Below are 18,706 nucleotides of genomic sequence, written 5' to 3'. Positions count from 1 at the left end.
CTGTTTTGATGTTTAGTCTTATGGATTGGTAAAGCAGCGTCAACATTAGATAAGTCAACTGTTTTGATGTTTAGTCGTACGGATTGATAAAGCAGCGTCAACATTAGATAAGTCAACTGTTTTGATGTTTAGTCTTATGGTTTGATAAAGCAGCGTCAACATTAGATAAGTCAACTGTTTTGATGTTTAGTCGTACGGATTGATAAAGCAGCGTCAACATTAGATAAGTCAACTGTTTTGATGTTTAGTCGTACGGATTGATAAAGCAGCGCCAACATTAGATAAGTCAACTGTTTTATAAAGAAGACTTGCTCACAGAAAGAAAGAATAAGAGCTCATTCTCAAAGAAGTTGGCTTTTCAAGTTGGCTTTTCAAGTTGGTTTTTCAAGACAATACTTACACTGTTTCTGTTCTGCTTTCCGGATGTGTATATGGGCGGTAATGAGGACGCTTTGGATCTGGAAATACAAAACAGAACGTGTAAGAAAGATCAGATGATTGACAGGAAACAGAAAACCCAACCGTCTAAAATGCATTGTGCTTCACACATCAAGTGTAAGAAACGTCTGTAACGGAGAGGGAGAGAGTGAAAAAAAGGAGAGAACAATTAATGAAGTAAGGACTGAATAAAGGAACAATCCATGAGTCAGAAGCCTTCTGAGATATTCACCCTGTAGTCCTTCGTATGCCCCTTGGTTTGGTGAACAGAAGGTCACTGTAAGGAAGTCTTTTAAACTTGTCTCTCCCAACAGCCACGTAAAACTGTCCACTCTCCAAGTCCTTTCCATCATTCACATGATTTCCATCAAAGGTGTAAAGGCTGTACAGAAGAAGAACGCACACATCACAGTCATTTAGGAACAAGAAGAAGAAGACGTTATAAACCAGATCTAATCTTACGTTGACAATGAAACTCACAGGACGAGTTTCCCAGACACAGATTAAGCCTAATCCTAATCCTAAACCTAAAATGTATTTGATTGGAGAATCCCCATTGAGTAAGGCTTTTCAGTCCTGGACTAGGTTTAATCTGTCTGGGAAACTGCGCCCCAAAAGTTGATGAAACAGATTAATAATTGACTTAATCAATCAACATCTATTCAAGTGAAACCAATGACGTTTGGTACCTTCGTACACACCCCAGGATTCTCAAACCCATTTTGTCAGTGATCATCTCCAGAACCCTGTCGTACTGGCCCAGTATCCGTTGGGGTATCAGCAGCCTTAACGCAGGGTTCAACACATCCCCATTCGCTACCACACTGCCAAGAGAATCAGAACTCTTCACAATCAGAACACATAACATACTCCCTACGACTGTAGTAACCTGGCTGGCTCACCTAGCTATCACCTCTTTGGGATAGGGGGCAGCATTGGAAAGTTTGGATGAAAAGCGTGCCCAGAGTAAACTGCCTGTTACTTAAAAACTTCTTGTCAATACGGGGGCGCTGTTTTCACTTTGGGAAAAATTGTGCCCAAATGAAACGGCCTCGTACTCTTTTCTAGATCATACAATATGCATATTATTATTACTATTGGATAGAAAACACTCTCAAGTTTCTAAAACTGTTTGAATTATATCTGTGAGTAAAACAGAACTCATTTTGCAGCAAACTTCCATACAGGAAGTGAAAAATCTGAAAACGAGGCTCTGTTTCAGGGCCTGCCTATTCAACTGGCTTTTATTTATCGATATGCATGCACTTCATACGCCTTCCACTAGATGTCAACAGGCAGTAGAAGGTGGAATGGGGTGTCTAGCTTGATCTGAGGCCGAACAAGAGCTTTTGGAGTGACAGGTCCGGAATTTTCTTTGTCTTCCAAGGCGCGCGGCGGAGATCGACATTGTCTTCTGAAAAGCGTTCGGTTTACACGGCGAATATCTCCGGCTCTGATTTTATTTGATACATATGATAATAACATCATAAAGTAGGTTTTTTCAACCGAGTTTTATCAGTTTATTCAACGTTTATTGGGACTTTTGGAGTTTTCCGTTCTTTGCGTCAAGAGAGGATGGGAATGTTAGCAACCTTGGCTAGCATTGTGGCGCGAATTCGACAGAAGAAATGGACATTCTAAAACCAAACAACGATTTATTCTGGACCAAGGACTCCTTGTACAACATTCTGATGGAAGCTCAGCAAAAGTAAGAAAACATTTATGATGTTATTTCGTATTTCTGTGTAAAATGTTGAGTCCTATTCTCCGCCGTTTTGGTGAACGCTGTCTCGCAATAACGCAAGCTGTATGTTATGGTAAAGTTAAAAATCTAACACAGCGGTTGCATTAAGAACCAGTGTATCTTTCATTTGCCATACAACAAGTATTTTTATGTAAAGTTTATTATGAGTTCTTTGGTCAGATTAGGTGAGTGTCCAAAATATCTCCGGAGATTCTGGTGAATCGATGCTACGTATTCACAATGTATAATCAGGATTTGTAGCTCTAAATATGCACATTTTCGAACAAAACATAAATGTATTGTATAACATGATGTTATAAGACTGTCATCTGATGAATTTGTTCAAGGTTAGTGATTAATTTTATCTCTATTTTGTCGGTTTTGTGCAAGCTATTTTTTTGCGGGGAGTAAATTGCGTTGTGTGTTTGGCTACTGTAGTGAGCTAATAGAAATATATATTGTGTTTTCGCTGTAAAACACTTAAAAAATCGGAAATATTGGCTGGATTCACAAGATGTTTATCTTTCATTTGCTGTACACCATGTATTTTTCATAAATGTTTTATGATGAGTATTTAATTATTTCACGTTGCTCTCTGTAATTATTCTGGCTGCTTTGGTGCTATTTGTGATTGTGGCTGCAATGTAAAACTATGATTTATACCTCAAATATGCACATTTTTGAACAAAACATAAATGTATTGTATAACTTGTTATAAGACTGTCATCTGATGAAGTTGTTTCTTGGTTAGTGACTAATTTTATCTCTATTTTGTCGGTTTTGTGAAAGCTACCTATGCGGTGGAAACATGGTGAGAATATGCGGTTGTGTGTTTGGCTATTGTGGTTAGCTAATAGAAATACATATTGTGTTTTCGCTGTAAAACATTTAAAAAATCAGAAATGATGGCTGGATTCACAAGATGTTTATCTTTCATTTGCTGTATTGGACTTGTGATTTCATGAAAATTATATTATATGATATCCCTGTCCCGTTAGGCTAGGCTAGGCTATGCTAGTCAGTTTTTTTGATGAGGAGGATCCCGGATCCGGGATGGGTATTAAGTAAAGGTTAAGCCCAGAAGCTAGAATATGCATATAATTAGTAGATTTGGATAGAAAACACTCTAAAGTTTCCAAAACTGTTAAAATAATGTCTGTGAGTATAACAGAACTCATATGGCAGGCGAAAACCTGCGAAAAATCAAACCAGGAAATGGGAATTCTGAGGTTTGTAGTTTTCAAGTGAATGCCTATCGAATATCCAGTGTCTGTGGGGTCTGTGGGGTCAGATTGCACTTCCTAAGGCTTCCAGTAGATGTCAACAGTCTTTAGAAGTTGTTTCAGGCTTCTATTGTGAAAGGGGAGAGAATAAGAGCACTCAGAGTAAGTGGCTCAGCTGAAAGCCATGAGTTGTTTATCGCACGTGGCCGTGAGCGCGACGTTCGTTCCCTTTCCTTTCTAATGAAAACGGTATTTATCCGGTTGAAATATTATTGAATATTTATGATAAAAAACACCCTAAGGTTTGATTAAAAACATAGTTTGACATGTTTCTACGAACTTTATTGGAACTTTTTTGACTTTTTGTCTGGATGTTGTGGCCGCGCTTTGTGCATATGGATTACTGAACTAAACGCACAAACAAAAAGGAGGTTTTTGGACATAAAGATTAACTTTATCAAACAAAACAAACATTTATTGTTTAACATGGAGTCCTGGGAGTGCCAACAGATGAAGATCATCAAAGGTTAGTAATTCATTTTAACGCTATTTCTGACTTTTGTGACACCTCTCCTTGGCCTGAAAATGTCTGTATGGTTTTTGTGGTTAGGCGCTGTCCTAACATCATCGCATGGTGTGCTTTCGCCGTAAAGCCTTTTTGAAATCGGACACTGTGGTTGGATTAACAAGAAGTTTATCTTTAAAATGGTGTATAATACTTGTATGTTTGAGGAATTTTAATTGTGAGATTTCTGTTGTTTGAATTTGGCGTCCTGCAATTTCACTGGCTGTAGGCCAGGTGTTCCGCTAGCAGAACCCCCTTCCCAGAAAGGTTAAGACAAATGCTCTGGATAAGACCGTCTGCTAAATTACTCCAAATGTCAAATGTAATTATAAACTGGGTGGTTCGAGCCCTGAATGCTGATTGGCTGACAGCCGTGGTATATCAGACCGTATACCACGGGTATGACAAAAACATGTTTATAATAGCAATAAGGCACCTTGGGGGTTTATTGTGATATATGGCCAATATACCACGGTTAAGGGATGTATCCAGACACTCCGCGTTGCGTCGTGCATAAGAACAGCCCTTAGCCGTGATATATTGGCCATATACCACACCGCCCCCGGGCCTTATTGCTAAATTATAACACAATTACTATCATGCAACAGTTCAGATCAATATCAATCACAAACAACTGTGATGATGTAGTAGGTTTAACACAATACACAGACACATTCCCACAGGGACAAATACACACACAAGTTGAACTTACAAAATCGAACAGGGCTCTTTGATGGGTTTCAGGAATCTTGCTGATACAATGATTCGACTCTGGGGCACCGGTTTAGCCTGTGGATAAGGCTAAAAGTAGAGGAGAGATTTATTTAACTAGGCAAGTCAGTTAAGAACAAACTCTTATTCACAATGACGGCCTACCGGGGAACAGTGGGTTAACTGGCAGCCTACCGGGGAACAGTGGGTTAACTGGCAGTCTACCGGGGAACAGTGGGTTAACTGGCAGCCTACCGGGGAACAGTGGGTTAACTGGCAGTCTACCGGGGAACAGTGGGTTAACTGGCAGCCTACCGGGGAACAGTGGGTTAACTGGCAGCCTACCGGGGAACAGTGTGTTAACTGGCAGCCTACCGGGGAACAGTGGGTTAACTGGCAGCCTACCGGGGAACAGTGGGTTAACTGGCAGCCTACCGGGGAACAGTGGGTTAACTGGCAGTCTACCGGGGAACAGTGGGTTAACTGGCAGTCTACCGGGGAACAGTGGGTTAACTGGCAGCCTACCGGGGAACAGTGGGTTAACTGGCAGTCTACCGGGGAACAGTGGGTTAACTGGCAGCCTACCGGGGAACAGTGGGTTAACTGGCAGCCTACCGGGGAACAGTGGGTTAACTGGCAGTCTACCGGGGAACAGTGGGTTAACTGGCAGCCTACCGGGGAACAGTGGGTTAACTGGCAGCCTACCGGGGAACAGTGGGTTAACTGGCAGTCTACCGGGGAACAGTGGGTTAACTGGCAGCCTACCGGGGAACAGTGGGTTAACTGGCAGCCTACCGGGGAACAGTGGGTTAACTGGCAGTCTACCGGGGAACAGTGGGTTAACTGACAGTCTACCGGGGAACAGTGGGTTAACTGGCAGCCTACCGGGGAACAGTGGGTTAACTGACGGCCTACCGGGGAACAGTGGGTTAACTGGCAGCCTACCGGGGAACAGTGGGTTAACTGACGGCCTACCGGGGAACAGTGGGTTAACTGACGGCCTACCGGGGAACAGTGGGTTAACTGGCAGTCTACCGGGGAACAGTGGGTTAACTGACGGCCTACCGGGGAACAGTGGGTTAACTGGCAGCCTACCAGGGAACAGTGGGTTAACTGGCAGCCTACCAGGGAACAGTGGGTTAACTGGCAGCCTACCAGGGAACAGTGGGTTAACTGGCAGCCTACCAGGGAACAGTGGGTTAACTGGCAGCCTACCAGGGAACAGTGGGTTAACTGACAGTCTACCGGGGAACAGTGGGTTAACTGGCAGCCTACCGGGGAACAGTGGGTTAACTGGCAGCCTACCAGGGAACAGTGGGTTAACTGGCAGTCTACCGGGGAGCAGTGGGTTAACTGGCAGCCTACCGTGGAACAGTAGGTTAACTGGCAGCCTACCGGGGAACAGTGGGTTAACTGGCTTGTTCAGGGGAAGAACTACAGATTTTAACTTTGTCGGCTCGGGGATTCAATCTATTTTTTGTGTGAACTAACACTCCCACTTGCTCCCCCCCACCCCACCCCCACCTTACTAACTCTGACCTTGCTGATAACTACTTTATTGAGGACAAATGTACTTTACTACGACTGTGATATGTGGTTGTCCCACCTAGATATCTGAAGATGAATGTACTGACTATGACTGTGATATGTGGTTGTCCCACCTAGCTATCTGAAGATGAATGTACTGACTATGACTGTGATATGTGGTTGTCCCTCCTAGCTATCTGTAGATGAATGTACTGACTATGACTGTGATATGTGGTTGTCTCACCTAGCTATCTGGAGATTAATGTACAGACTATGACTGTGATATGTGGTTGTCCCTCCTAGCTATCTGTAGATGAATGTACAGACTATGACTATGATATGAGGTTGTCTAGCTATCTGTAGATGAATGTACTGACTATGACTGTGATATGTGGTTGTCCCTCCTAGCTATCTGTAGATGAATGTATTGACTATGACTGTGATATGTGGTTGTCCCTCCTAGCTATCTGTAGATGAATGTACAGACTATGACTATGATATGAGGTTGTCTAGCTATCTGTAGATGAATGTACTGACTATGACTGTGATATGTGGTTGTCCCTCCTAGCTATCTGTAGATGAATGTACTGACTACGACTGTGATATGTGGTTGTCCCTCCTAGCTATCTGTAGATGAATGTACTGACTATGACTGTGATATGAGGTTGTCTAGCTATCTGTAGATGAATGTACTGACTATGACTGTGATATGTGGTTGTCCCTCCTAGCTATCTGTAGATGAATGTACTGACTATGACTGTGATATGTGGTTGTCCCTCCTAGCTATCTGTAGATGAATGTACTGACTATGACTGTGATATGAGGTTGTCTAGCTATCTGAAGATGAATGTACTGACTATGACTGTGATATGAGGTTGTCCCTCCTAGCTATCTGTAGATGAATGTACTGACTATGACTGTGATATGTTGTTGTCCCTCCTAGCTATCTGTAGATGAATGTACTGACTATGACTGTGATATGTGCTTGTCCCACCTAGCTATCTGTAGATGAATGTACTTTACTATGACTGTGATATGTGGTTGTCCCACCTAGCTATCTGAAGATGAATGTACTGACTATGACTGTGATATGTGGTTGTCCCACCTAGCTATCTGTAGATGAATGTATTGACTATGACTGTGATATGAGGTTGTCCCTCCTAGCTATCTGTAGATGAATGTACTGACTATGACTGTGATATGAGGTTGTCCCACCTAGCTATCTGTAGATGAATGTACTGACTATGACTGTGATATGTGGTTGTCCCTCCTAGCTATCTGTAGATGAATGTACTGACTATGACTGTGATATGTGGTTGTCCCACCTAGCTATCTGTAGATGAATGTACTGACTATGACTGTGATATGTGGTTGTCCCTCCTAGCTATCTGTAGATGAATGTACTGACTATGACTGTGATATGAGGTTGTCTAGCTATCTGTAGATGAATGTACTGACTATGACTGTGATATGTGGTTGTCCCACCTAGCTATCTGTAGATGAATGTACTGACTATGACTGTGATATGTGGTAGTCCCACCTAGCTATCTGTAGATGAATGTACTGACTATGACTGTGATATGTGGTTGTCCCTCCTAGCTATCTGTAGATGAATGTACTGACTATGACTGTGATATGTGGTTGTCCCACCTAGCTATCTGTAGATGAATGTACTGACTATGACTGTGATATGTGGTTTTCCCGTCTAGCTATCTGTAGATGAATGTACTGACTATGACTGTGATATGTGGCTGTCCCACCCAGATATTTTAAGATGAACGCACTAACTGTAAGTCGCTCTGGATAAGACCGTCTGCTAATCCCTAACAGTCAATTTTTAATTTATCTTTATTTAACTAGGCAAGTCAGTTAAGAACAAATTCTTAGTTCTGAATGCAGGATAAATGGAGTTAGCCCTGAGTTAGCCTGGCCTGGACCAGGTTAGTTCTGGAGGATTCATTGCCATAGAAATGTCCCTGGCTAAAAGGTGAGCCACGTTCGTTTGACCGGTTATCCTGAGTTGAACCCAAGAGTTGATCAACGTTACGTCTCTATCTCCTCAGACCTGCTTGGTAGGATAACCCTCTGGCACTACTTCATCATGTCTGCTCCTTTGTTGTGTGTTCCTAATGGTTCTCTGGCACTACTTCATCATGTCTGCTCCTTTGTTGTGTGTTCCTAATGGTTCTCTGGCACTACTTCATCATGTCTGCTCCTTTGTTGTGTGTTCCTAATGGTTCTCTGGCACTACTTCATCATGTCTGCTCCTTTGTTGTGTGTTCCTAATGGTTCTCTGGCACTACTTCATCATGTCTGTTCCTTTGTTGTGTGTTCCTAATGGTTCTCTGGCACTACTTCATCATGTCTGTTCCTTTGTTGTGTGTTCCTAATGGTTCTCTGGCACTACTTCATCATGTCTGCTCCTTTGTTGTGTGTTCCTAATGGTTCTCTGGCACTACTTCATCATGTCTGTTCCTTTGTTGTGTGTTCCTAATGGTTCTCTGGCACTACTTCATCATGTCTGTTCCTTTGTTGTGTGTTCCTAATGGTTCTCTGGCACTACTTCATCATGTCTGCTCCTTTGTTGTGTGTTCCTAATGGTTCTCTGGCACTACTTCATCATGTCTGCTCCTTTGTTGTGTGTTCCTAATGGTTCTCTGGCACTACTTCATCATGTCTGCTCCTTTGTTGTGTGTTCCTAATGGTTCTCTGGCACTACTTCATCATGTCTGCTCCTTTGTTGTGTGTTCCTAATGGTTCTCTGGCACTACTTCATCATGTCTGCTCCTTTGTTGTGTGTTCCTAATGGTTCTCTGGCACTACTTCATCATGTCTGTTCCTTTGTTGTGTGTTCCTAATGGTTCTCTGGCACTACTTCATCATGTCTGCTCCTTTGTTGTGTGTTCCTAATGGTTCTCTGGCACTACTTCATCATGTCTGCTCCTTTGTTGTGTGTTCCTAATGGTTCTCTGGCACTACTTCATCATGTCTGCTCCTTTGTTGTGTGTTCCTAATGGTTCTCTGGCACTACTTTGTCATGTCTGTTCCTTTGTTGTGTGTTCCTAATGGTTCTCTGGCACTACTTCATCATGTCTGCTCCTTTGTTGTGTGTTCCTAATGGTTCTCTGGCACTACTTCATCATGTCTGCTCCTTTGTTGTGTGTTCCTAATGGTTCTCTGGCACTACTTCATCATGTCTGTTCCTTTGTTGTGTGTTCCTAATGGTTCTCTGGCACTACTTCGTCATGTCTGTTCCTTTGTTGTGTGTTCCTAATGGTTCTCTGGCACTACTTCATCATGTCTGTTCCTTTGTTGTGTGTTCCTAATGGTTCTCTGGCACTACTTCATCATGTCTGTTCCTTTGTTGTGTGTTCCTAATGGTTCTCTGGCACTACTTCATCATGTCTGTTCCTTTGTTGTGTGTTCCTAATGGTTCTCTGGCACTACTTCATCATGTCTGTTCCTTTGTTGTGTGTTCCTAATGGTTCTCTGGCACTACTTCATCATGTCTGCTCCTTTGTTGTGTGTTCCTAATGGTTCTCTGGCACTACTTCATCATGTCTGTTCCTTTGTTGTGTGTTCCTAATGGTTCTCTGGCACTACTTCGTCATGTCTGTTCCTTTGTTGTGTGTTCCTAATGGTTCTCTGGCACTACTTCATCATGTCTGCTCCTTTGTTGTGTGTTCCTAATGGTTCTCTGGCACTACTTCATCATGTCTGCTCCTTTGTTGTGTGTTCCTAATGTTTCTCTGGCACTACTTCATCATGTCTGCTCCTTTGTTGTGTGTTCCTAATGGTTCTCTGGCACTACTTTGTCATGTCTGCTCCTTTGTTGTGTGTTCCTAATGGTTCTCTGGCACTACTTTGTCATGTCTGCTCCTTTGTTGTGTGTTCCTAATGTTTCTCTGGCACTACTTCATCATGTCTGCTCCTTTGTTGTGTGTTCCTAATGTTTCTCTGGCACTACTTTGTCATGTCTGCTCCTTTGTTGTGTGTTCCTAATGTTTCCATTCTTTAGCTCCCTTTCAGACCTCCACGTCTTTGTTACCCACGTCCTTGTTCCCCACGTCCTTGTTACCCACACCCTGGTTCTCCACACCCTTGTTCTCCACACCCTTGTTCTCCATGTCCTTGTTCTCCACACCCTTGTTCTCCACGTCCTTGTTCTCCACACCCTTGTTCTCCATGTCCTTGTTCTCCACACCCTGGTTCTCCACACCCTGGTTCTCCACACCCTTGTTCTCCACACCCTTGTTCTCCACACCCTTGTTCTCCACACCCTTGTTCTCCACACCCTGGTTCTCCACGTCCTTGTTCCCCACACCCTTGTTCTCCACACCCTTGTTCTCCACACCCTGGTTCTCCACACCCTTGTTCTCCACACCCTTGTTCTCCACACCCTTGTTCCCCACACCCTTGGTCTCCACACCCTTGTTCTCCACACCCTTGTTCTCCACATCCTTGTTCATTGCATTCTGACCGATGCGCCATAATGGCATCAACAGTCCTGAACCTAGCCTACAGTCCATGGTGGCAGCAACAGTCCTGAACCTAGCCTACAGTCCATGGTGGCAGCAACAGTCCTGAACCTAGCCTACAGTCCATGGTGACAGCAACAGTCCTGAACCTAGCCTACAGTCCATGGTGGCAGCAACAGTCCTGAACCTAGCCTACAGTCCATGGTGGCAGCAACAGTCCTGAACCTAGCTTACAGTCCATGGTGGCAGCAACAGTCCTGAACCTAGCCTACAGTCCATGGTGGCAACAACAGTCCTGAACCTAGCCTACAGTCCATGGTGACAGCAACAGTCCTAAACCTAGTTTACAGTCCATGGTGGCAGCAACAGTCCTGAACCTAGTTTACAGTCCATGGTGACAGCAACAGTCCTGAACCTAGCCTACAGTCCATGGTGGCAGCAACAGTCCTGAACCTAGCCTACAGTCCATGGTGGCAGCAACAGTCCTGAACCTAGCTTACAGTCCATGGTGGCAGCAACAGTCCTGAACCTAGCCTACAGTCCATGGTGGCAGCAACAGTCCTGAACCTAGCTTACAGTCCATGGTGGAAGCAACAGTCCTGAACCTAGCCTACAGTCCATGGTGGCAGCAACAGTCCTGAACCTGGCTTAAAGTCCATGGTGGCAGCAACAGTCCTGAACCTAGTTTACAGTCCATGATGGCAGCAACAGTCCTGAACCTAGCTTACAGTCCATGGTGGCAGCAACAGTCCTGAACCTAGCCTAGAGTCCATGGTGGCAGCAACAGTCCTGAACCTAGTTTACAGTCCATGATGGCAGCAACAGTCCTGAACCTAGCTTACAGTCCATGGTGGCAGCAACAGTCCTGAACCTAGCTTACAGTCCATCCTAACCCTACTTCCTCTTAAGTGTGGCGGGCGGTTTGGTCACAGCCAGGGTTTTGAGTGTTGTTTGAGGGCCTCTGTAATTGAACCAATCAGAGGAACATGACAGTGGTGAGTGTGGCTCTCATAAATAGACGGGCCTATTAAACCTCCACTAGTCATGATTAGAACAGAAATCATGCAGTGGCTGTGTGGCAAATGGCACCCTATTCCCTATATAGTGCCCTACTTTTGGCCAGAGCACTATGGTCCCTGGTCAAAAGCGGTGCACTACATAGGATTGCAGTGCCATTTGGGACACAGCCTGTGCTTGTGGCTGCTCCTCTGCAAATAAACTGATTGTAAATAAAACCCTTAGCGCTGGACAAGGTGGCTACGGACAGTGTGACGTCAGTGTTTCCACCGCTCGGTGTGTGGTAAGATATATCTGATGCACTCTGCGGCCAACAATGGTTGATTAAAGATGTCATTCCAGATTAAAGATGTATTGAAGGAGGTTGATTATCATCATTACATTAGTAATTCATAGTCACTGATCTGCCAACAAAGTGATTATTCACAAACCACAAAGGAGGTGACTAAACACTGGTATTCACCTCACTTAGCTGCTCTTTCTCAAACAGCACTGAACACGTTTACATGCACACCAATATCCTGTTATTATTCAGGTTACCATGTTTACATGCACACCAATATCCTGTTAATATTCAGGTTACCATGTTTACATGCACACCAATATCCTGTTATTATTCAGGTTACCATGTTTACATGCACACCAATATCCTGTTAATATTCAGGTTACCATGTTTACATGCACACCAATATCCTGTTATTATTCAGGTTACCATGTTTACATGCACACCAATACCCTGTTATTATTCAGGTTACCACGTTTACATGCACACCAATATCCTGTTATTATTCAGGTTACCATGTTTACATGCACACCAATATCCTGTTATTATTCAGGTTACCATGTTTACATGCACACCAATATCCTGTTATTATTCAGCTTACCATGTTTACATGCACACCAATATCCTGTTATTATTCAGGTTACCATGTTTACATGCACACCAATATCCTGTTATTATTCAGGTTACCATGTTTACATGCACACCAATATCCTGTTATTATTCAGGTTACCATGTTTACATGCACACCAATATCCTGTTATTATTCAGGTTACCATGTTTACATGCACACCAATATCCTGTTATTATTCAGCTTACCATGTTTACATGCACACCAATATCCTGTTATTATTCAGCTTACCACGTTTACATGCACACCAATATCCTGTTATTATTCAGCTTACCATGTTTACATGCACACCAATATCCCGTTATTATTCGTCATAATCAAGTATTCTGTTTTTGACTTGATGCATATAAACATCATATCCCGTTTACAATAAACCCCCCCCAAAAAGCTTGTATCCGGTTATGAGATAAATACGATTCCTGGGATATGCTAACCTTAGATGGGATACATCTTATCCCGTCTACTGTTGTTTTTCCGCGGTCTGAACAGGCTCAGATCACACAGGTGTTGTGTGATGATGTTTTCATGTGATTGTCAAACAAATCACTTCATAAAGTAGGTAGTAGCTTCCTGTAGTTCCCATCCACCATGATTCAATAATAATTTATTTCGCTGATACTCCGAACAGGACCGTATAGTCAAGGCTACTGGCTAAGCTACTTTCACCCCTAATTTAGACAAGTTTCTGCTTATAATTTCCGACATTTGGTCGGCCATATTGTAATTTCCGACATTTGGTAGGCCATATTGTAATTTCCGACATTTGGTAGGCCATATTGTAATTTCCGACATTTGGTCGGCCATATTGTAATTTCCGACATTTGGTCGGCCATATTGTAATTTCAGGCATTTGGTAGGTCATATTGTAATTTCCGACATTTGGTCGGCCATATTGTAATTTCTGACATTTGGTCGGCCATTTTGTAATTTCCGACATTTGGTAGGCCATATTGTAATTTCCGACATTTGGTCGGCCATATTGTAATTTCCGACATTTGGTCGGCCATTTGTTTGTCAACTATAGTTAAGATACATGCAGCTTCTATTCTGTCATAACTTGTTGCCCCAGAAGACTAAATAAAGTCGTGCTGACCAGAATAATGTCTTACATCGATAGAATAGATGCATTAGTAATCTAGTTAACATTGGTAAAGTTGTTTCATTTTAGGGACCGGGGAGAAAACTCAATTACTCCCAGAACAGTGGAAAGATCAATCCCATGAAAAAATGTCCAACTGTCATCAGTTTGACCGGTTTTAAGGAAAATGAAAAGCTGTAAAAAAAAAAAGACTTCCGTTGGTCTTGGATGCATATTGTATGTGGTTGAAATAGTGTCTGCTTGCATAACAGAGTCAAAGACAACACATTACACGTGCATTCACATTGTCTCAAGAGATGCTGAAATAAATCAGATTTCTCCACTCCTGTTCCCGAGACTAAATTAACATTTGTATAATTTTACTGCAAGAAATTCATAATTGTGCAGGAGTTAATACTATATTACTCTACATGTGAGAGGTTATTGGCCTACAGTCAGTGTCCATGTTTAAGTTACTAATCCATTTAACCCAGATGAACTTAAATAAGGAACATTCTGATCAGTCATGGGTACAGTGATACTCGTGAGCGGGATATCAAAGGTGCACGTAAACATCTTATCCCGAATAAGACCTTAAGCGGGATATGAGCTACTACCCAGAATACTGTGCGAATGTAAACGTGGTGACTGACATTACACCTTTCATAGCTGATTCTTCACAAACAGGCAGCCAGAGACCAGGGCTTCTCAAACAGGCACCCAGAGATCAGGGCTTCTCAAACAGGCACCCAGAGACCATGGCTTCTCAAACAGGCACCCAGAGGCCAGGGCTTCTCAAACAGGCACCCAGAGACCAGGGCTTCTCAAACTGGCACCCAGAGACCAGGGCTTCTCAAACAGGCACCCAGAGACCAGGGCTTCTCAAACAGGCACCCAGAGACCAGGGCTTCTCAAACAGGCACCCGGAGACCAGGGCTTCTCAAACAGGCACCCAGAGGCCAGGGCTTCTCAAACAGTCACCCAGAGACCAGGGCTTCTCAAACAGTCACCCAGAGACCAGGGCTTCTCAAACAGTCACCCAGAGGCCAGAGCTTCTCAAACAGGCACCCAGAGACCAGGGCTTCTCAAACAGGCACCCAGAGACCAGGGCTTCTCAAACAGGCACCCAGAGACCAGGGCTTATCAAACAGGCACCCAGAGACCAGGGCATCTTGTGAGTGAATGTTGACATGCAAAACATGTTTCCCTTTTGAAGGACAAATGTCATCAATCATTTAAAACAGTTGCAGTCTAGTTGACAGCACAGCATGGCCAGCAAGCCAGGACCAGTAGAAGACACAGTCTAGTTGACAGCACGGCCAGCCAGCCAGGACCAGTAGAAGACACGGTCCAGTGAGTTTCTCTTGGTAAAGAGGTGTGAATGGAGGATAGTGAAACAAGTCATCTCACCTGCCCTGAAGTAGTAAGGAGCATCCTCTTCTTTTTGGATCCTATCTGTGAATAACTGCAATTACAATGGAGGGACAAAGTTATACACACAACTGTAATTACAATAGAGGGACAAAGTTATACAATTATCTGTGGTATAATTGGTCAGAAATTTTATGGAATATTTTTATTTATTAACTAGGCAAATCAGTTAAGAACAAATTCCTCCCTTAACCCGGACGACGCCGGGCCAACTGTGAGTGGCCCTATGGGACTCCTTCCGATCACGGACGGTTGTGATACAGCCAAGGATCGAACCAGGGTCTGTAATGACACCTCTAGCACTGAGATGCAAGTGCCTTAGACCGGTGCGCCACTCAGGAGGCCATATAATGTGTCTAGGAGGAGTGTGGTCCAAATGCCCCAATGTCATCTCAATGGCATCTCTATGTCACAATGTCATCCCTATGTCATCTCTATGTCTCTATGTCACAATGTCATCTCTATGTCATCTCTATGTCTCTATATCACAATGTCATCTCTATGTCATCTCTATGTCTCTATGTCACAATGTCATCTCTATGTCATCTCTATGTCTCTATATCACAATGTCATCTCTATGTCATCTCTATGTCACAATGTCATCTCTACAAAGCTCCTATCTAAGTAACTGCAATTACAACAGAGGGACAATTATCATGAAAAAACCTTTCAGTGATAAAATATGAGGATACAACTACTGAGAATAGATTCTATAAGGAGTGTGGGCTTCTCTACAAACCCTTTAATAAAAGGCTGCTTTACAGATAAATAATTATAGTGGGTACAGTAGCCTACATGTTTAGGGAACACTGTCCAATTGTAACAGTTCAAATTAGGGTTATCACTATTTTATAGTTATTGCAACATCAGTAGGGTGACGTCAACTCGACCATGAAATGTAAACATCACAGACAGCGAGTCTGTCATTCAGTATCAATGAACATCACAGACAGCGAGTCTGTCATTCAGTATCAATGAACATCACAGACAGCGAGTCTGTCATTCAGTATCAATGAACATCAATGAATCCTTCAATAATATACATTAACTAATACAACAGACAATTATTACGCACACACACACACACAATTATCTAACTCACTCCAATTTCTTGAATTTCTCTCTCCCGGCAGCGACATATTGTTCCCCGCTCTGTAGATGGTCCAGGCAGGCCACCCGATGCCCCATTCTCGGGGTGTAGATGTTCCGCACCGCTCCAAACGGAGCCTGCACACCCCCAGTCACATCTCGAAGAAAAGTGTCAAAATTGGACACTCTCTTTTGGTTTACCACTAACCGGCGAGCCTCGTAAAACGGATCTCCATTTCGATAAACGAAAATGTTCTTCACGACAGGTTGGGATAGAAAATTGGGCTTTTCAGAGTTCATGACGATTGGGGGGGGTCAAAGTATCGAAGGCTATGCTAGATCATTTCCCCAGAAGAAAAAAAATGCATCCAATTTCAACGTAGTTAACCACACTGTTACAGGATAGGACGGTGGTCACTATCGATACGCCATTTACGGATATTTTAGGTCCATTCAGTCCACATTTTCAAATGAGCATCTTGAACTTCGCATAAAATAGTCCACTGCGCAACCCGAACGAAAGTTAAGCTACTTTGAAGATAGCTGAGTTCTTCAAGCGTGCATGTTATCCAGGTAAATACTTCCTGGTAAAAATTATTCTGAATGTAACGGGAACGACTTCATAAAATGCACATGCAGAGTCAGGTTGCGTGCCCCGTTATGCCCAGGTGACCGTAGAAGTCTCGTGTGTATCATACCGTTTTCCTACGGTTCAGCGCCGAGGTATCATGGGAAGGCAGGTGTTGAGCCGTTTCTATAGAAACACACACGATACACAGTCACACCGCTTGTCACTAACTATACCACCACAAGCAACAGGTGGGTTAATAACTAAACTAAAAAGAAGGAATATAAACGTTGTGAATGAGGAACAAGCCGTAAGCACACGTATAACTCTGTACAAAAATAGTGAATAGAATCAATTTACAAATAAAAATATATGGAACCTTAAAGGCCCAATGTAGCCGTTTTTATCTCAATATCAAATCATTTCCGGTTAACAATGAAGTACCTCACCGCAAGTGTTTTAAATTAAAATGGTTTTAAAAAATCAAGAAATGTGTTATTCGCAAATAGCAGCTTATAAAGCAAGAATGTTGCTAGGAGTCTAGGAGTAGTCTGAATGGGGAAGGGGGAACTGAAAACTAGCTGTTATTAGCAGAGAGGTTTGAAACACTCTTATTGGTCTATTAACGGATTAACCACACGGGGACTGTCACCAGGAGATGTCTTTCCCGACCAGCTCTCACAATTAAAGTTAATTTGCATAATTTTCACTATTTCACAGTATTATTCCAACCACCTCGTGTGGAAATATATCTAACACACAGCACTGGGCCTTTAAAAGTTTGGAAAGTAATTTAGTTTTAATGAGATATCAAGGGGCCAATTGGAGGTCCTGTGTTGGATGTTGAAAGAAGAAGAAAAACATGTTTGTTTTGTGGACTATATATTGTGTTACATGGCAACAGAGATGCAGAACATTTCACAGTGTGTTTACTCTCGAAGGTGCAATATGCAGAAATAGCTCCGACCATTTCCTGATTGCTAAAATTTGAATAGTTCGCCTAATTTCAGTTGATGTGACAAAACAAGCAGACATTGTGTAGAGAATCATTGTACCATCTAAACTGCTGTGAAATATATTTTCCATAACCCGAAAAATATATATTTCAGCTGTTTGAATCTGGTGTACAAAACCTAAAGTAAAAGACTCAAAAACGAAACTTAAGAACGGGAAGCATAGAAATATCGCACAAAGAACACATCACCAGCTTCTTAGACTTGTTTTCAATGAGAATCACAGATCTATAACTGACATTTCTATGTGAATTTCCGTCGCGTCGGCCAAAAAGTGACATATTGCAGCTTTAAACATCGAGGTAAGGTCACACCAAGACAACAAAGGTGATGAATGTAATTTTGTTATTTCTGAAATAATGCCTAATTTCCATGGTAAATTTACAATGACACGATTTTACAATATTGTAGATATTCTGGTCAAATCGTACATGTAGACCTAGTAGCCTATTACTACAGATCTATCCAGCTTTTAAATCCTCTACAACCCACCGAGAGATCCCTCGAACGTCACAGCTACAGGATCACAATGTGTTGTTACTCACAAGGCCACAAGATGGTGCCATAGTATTAGATGTTGAACCAGTCTCTCTCTCTCTCTCTCTCTCTCTCTCTCTCTCTCTCTCTCTCTCTCTCTCTCTCTCTCTCTCTCTCTCTCTCTCTCTCTCTCTCTGTCTCTCTCTGTCTCTCTCTGTCTCTCTCTGTCTCTCTGTCTCTCTCTCTCTCTCTCTGTCTCTGTCTCTGTCTGTCTATCTCTCTCTCAATCTCTCTCTCTCTCTCAATCTCTCTCATTCTCTCTCTGTCTCTCTCTCTCTCTTTCTCTCTGTCCCTCTCTCTATCTCTCTCATTCTCTCGCTCTCTCTCTGTCTGTCTCTCTCTCTCTGTCTCTGTCTCTCTCTGTCTCTGTCTGTCT

At 42.9% G+C, this 18,706-nt stretch overlaps 1 protein-coding gene across 1 annotated transcript; it reads right to left on the bottom strand.

The window, feature by feature from the left end:
- Nucleotides 1-400: 400 nt before the first annotated feature.
- LOC120040474 (doublecortin domain-containing protein 2-like) lies at nucleotides 401-16,518 on the bottom strand (the record flags this gene model as incomplete). The annotated part of the gene is made up of 7 exons (XM_038985615.1): nucleotides 401-458; nucleotides 671-820; nucleotides 1,128-1,262; nucleotides 4,683-4,759; nucleotides 10,240-10,683; nucleotides 15,103-15,157; nucleotides 16,226-16,518. Coding segments are annotated over 7 exons (1,212 nt in total), but the record flags the coding sequence as incomplete, so codon positions are not given.
- Nucleotides 16,519-18,706: the final 2,188 nt, after the last annotated feature.

The sequence above is a fragment of the Salvelinus namaycush genome, unplaced genomic scaffold, assembly GCF_016432855.1.
Source record: "Salvelinus namaycush isolate Seneca unplaced genomic scaffold, SaNama_1.0 Scaffold3562, whole genome shotgun sequence".
In the NCBI taxonomy this organism is placed as follows: Eukaryota; Metazoa; Chordata; class Actinopteri; order Salmoniformes; family Salmonidae; genus Salvelinus; species Salvelinus namaycush.
Note: the sequence above shows the minus strand (reverse complement) of the source record. Positions and strands in the feature narration are given on the sequence as shown.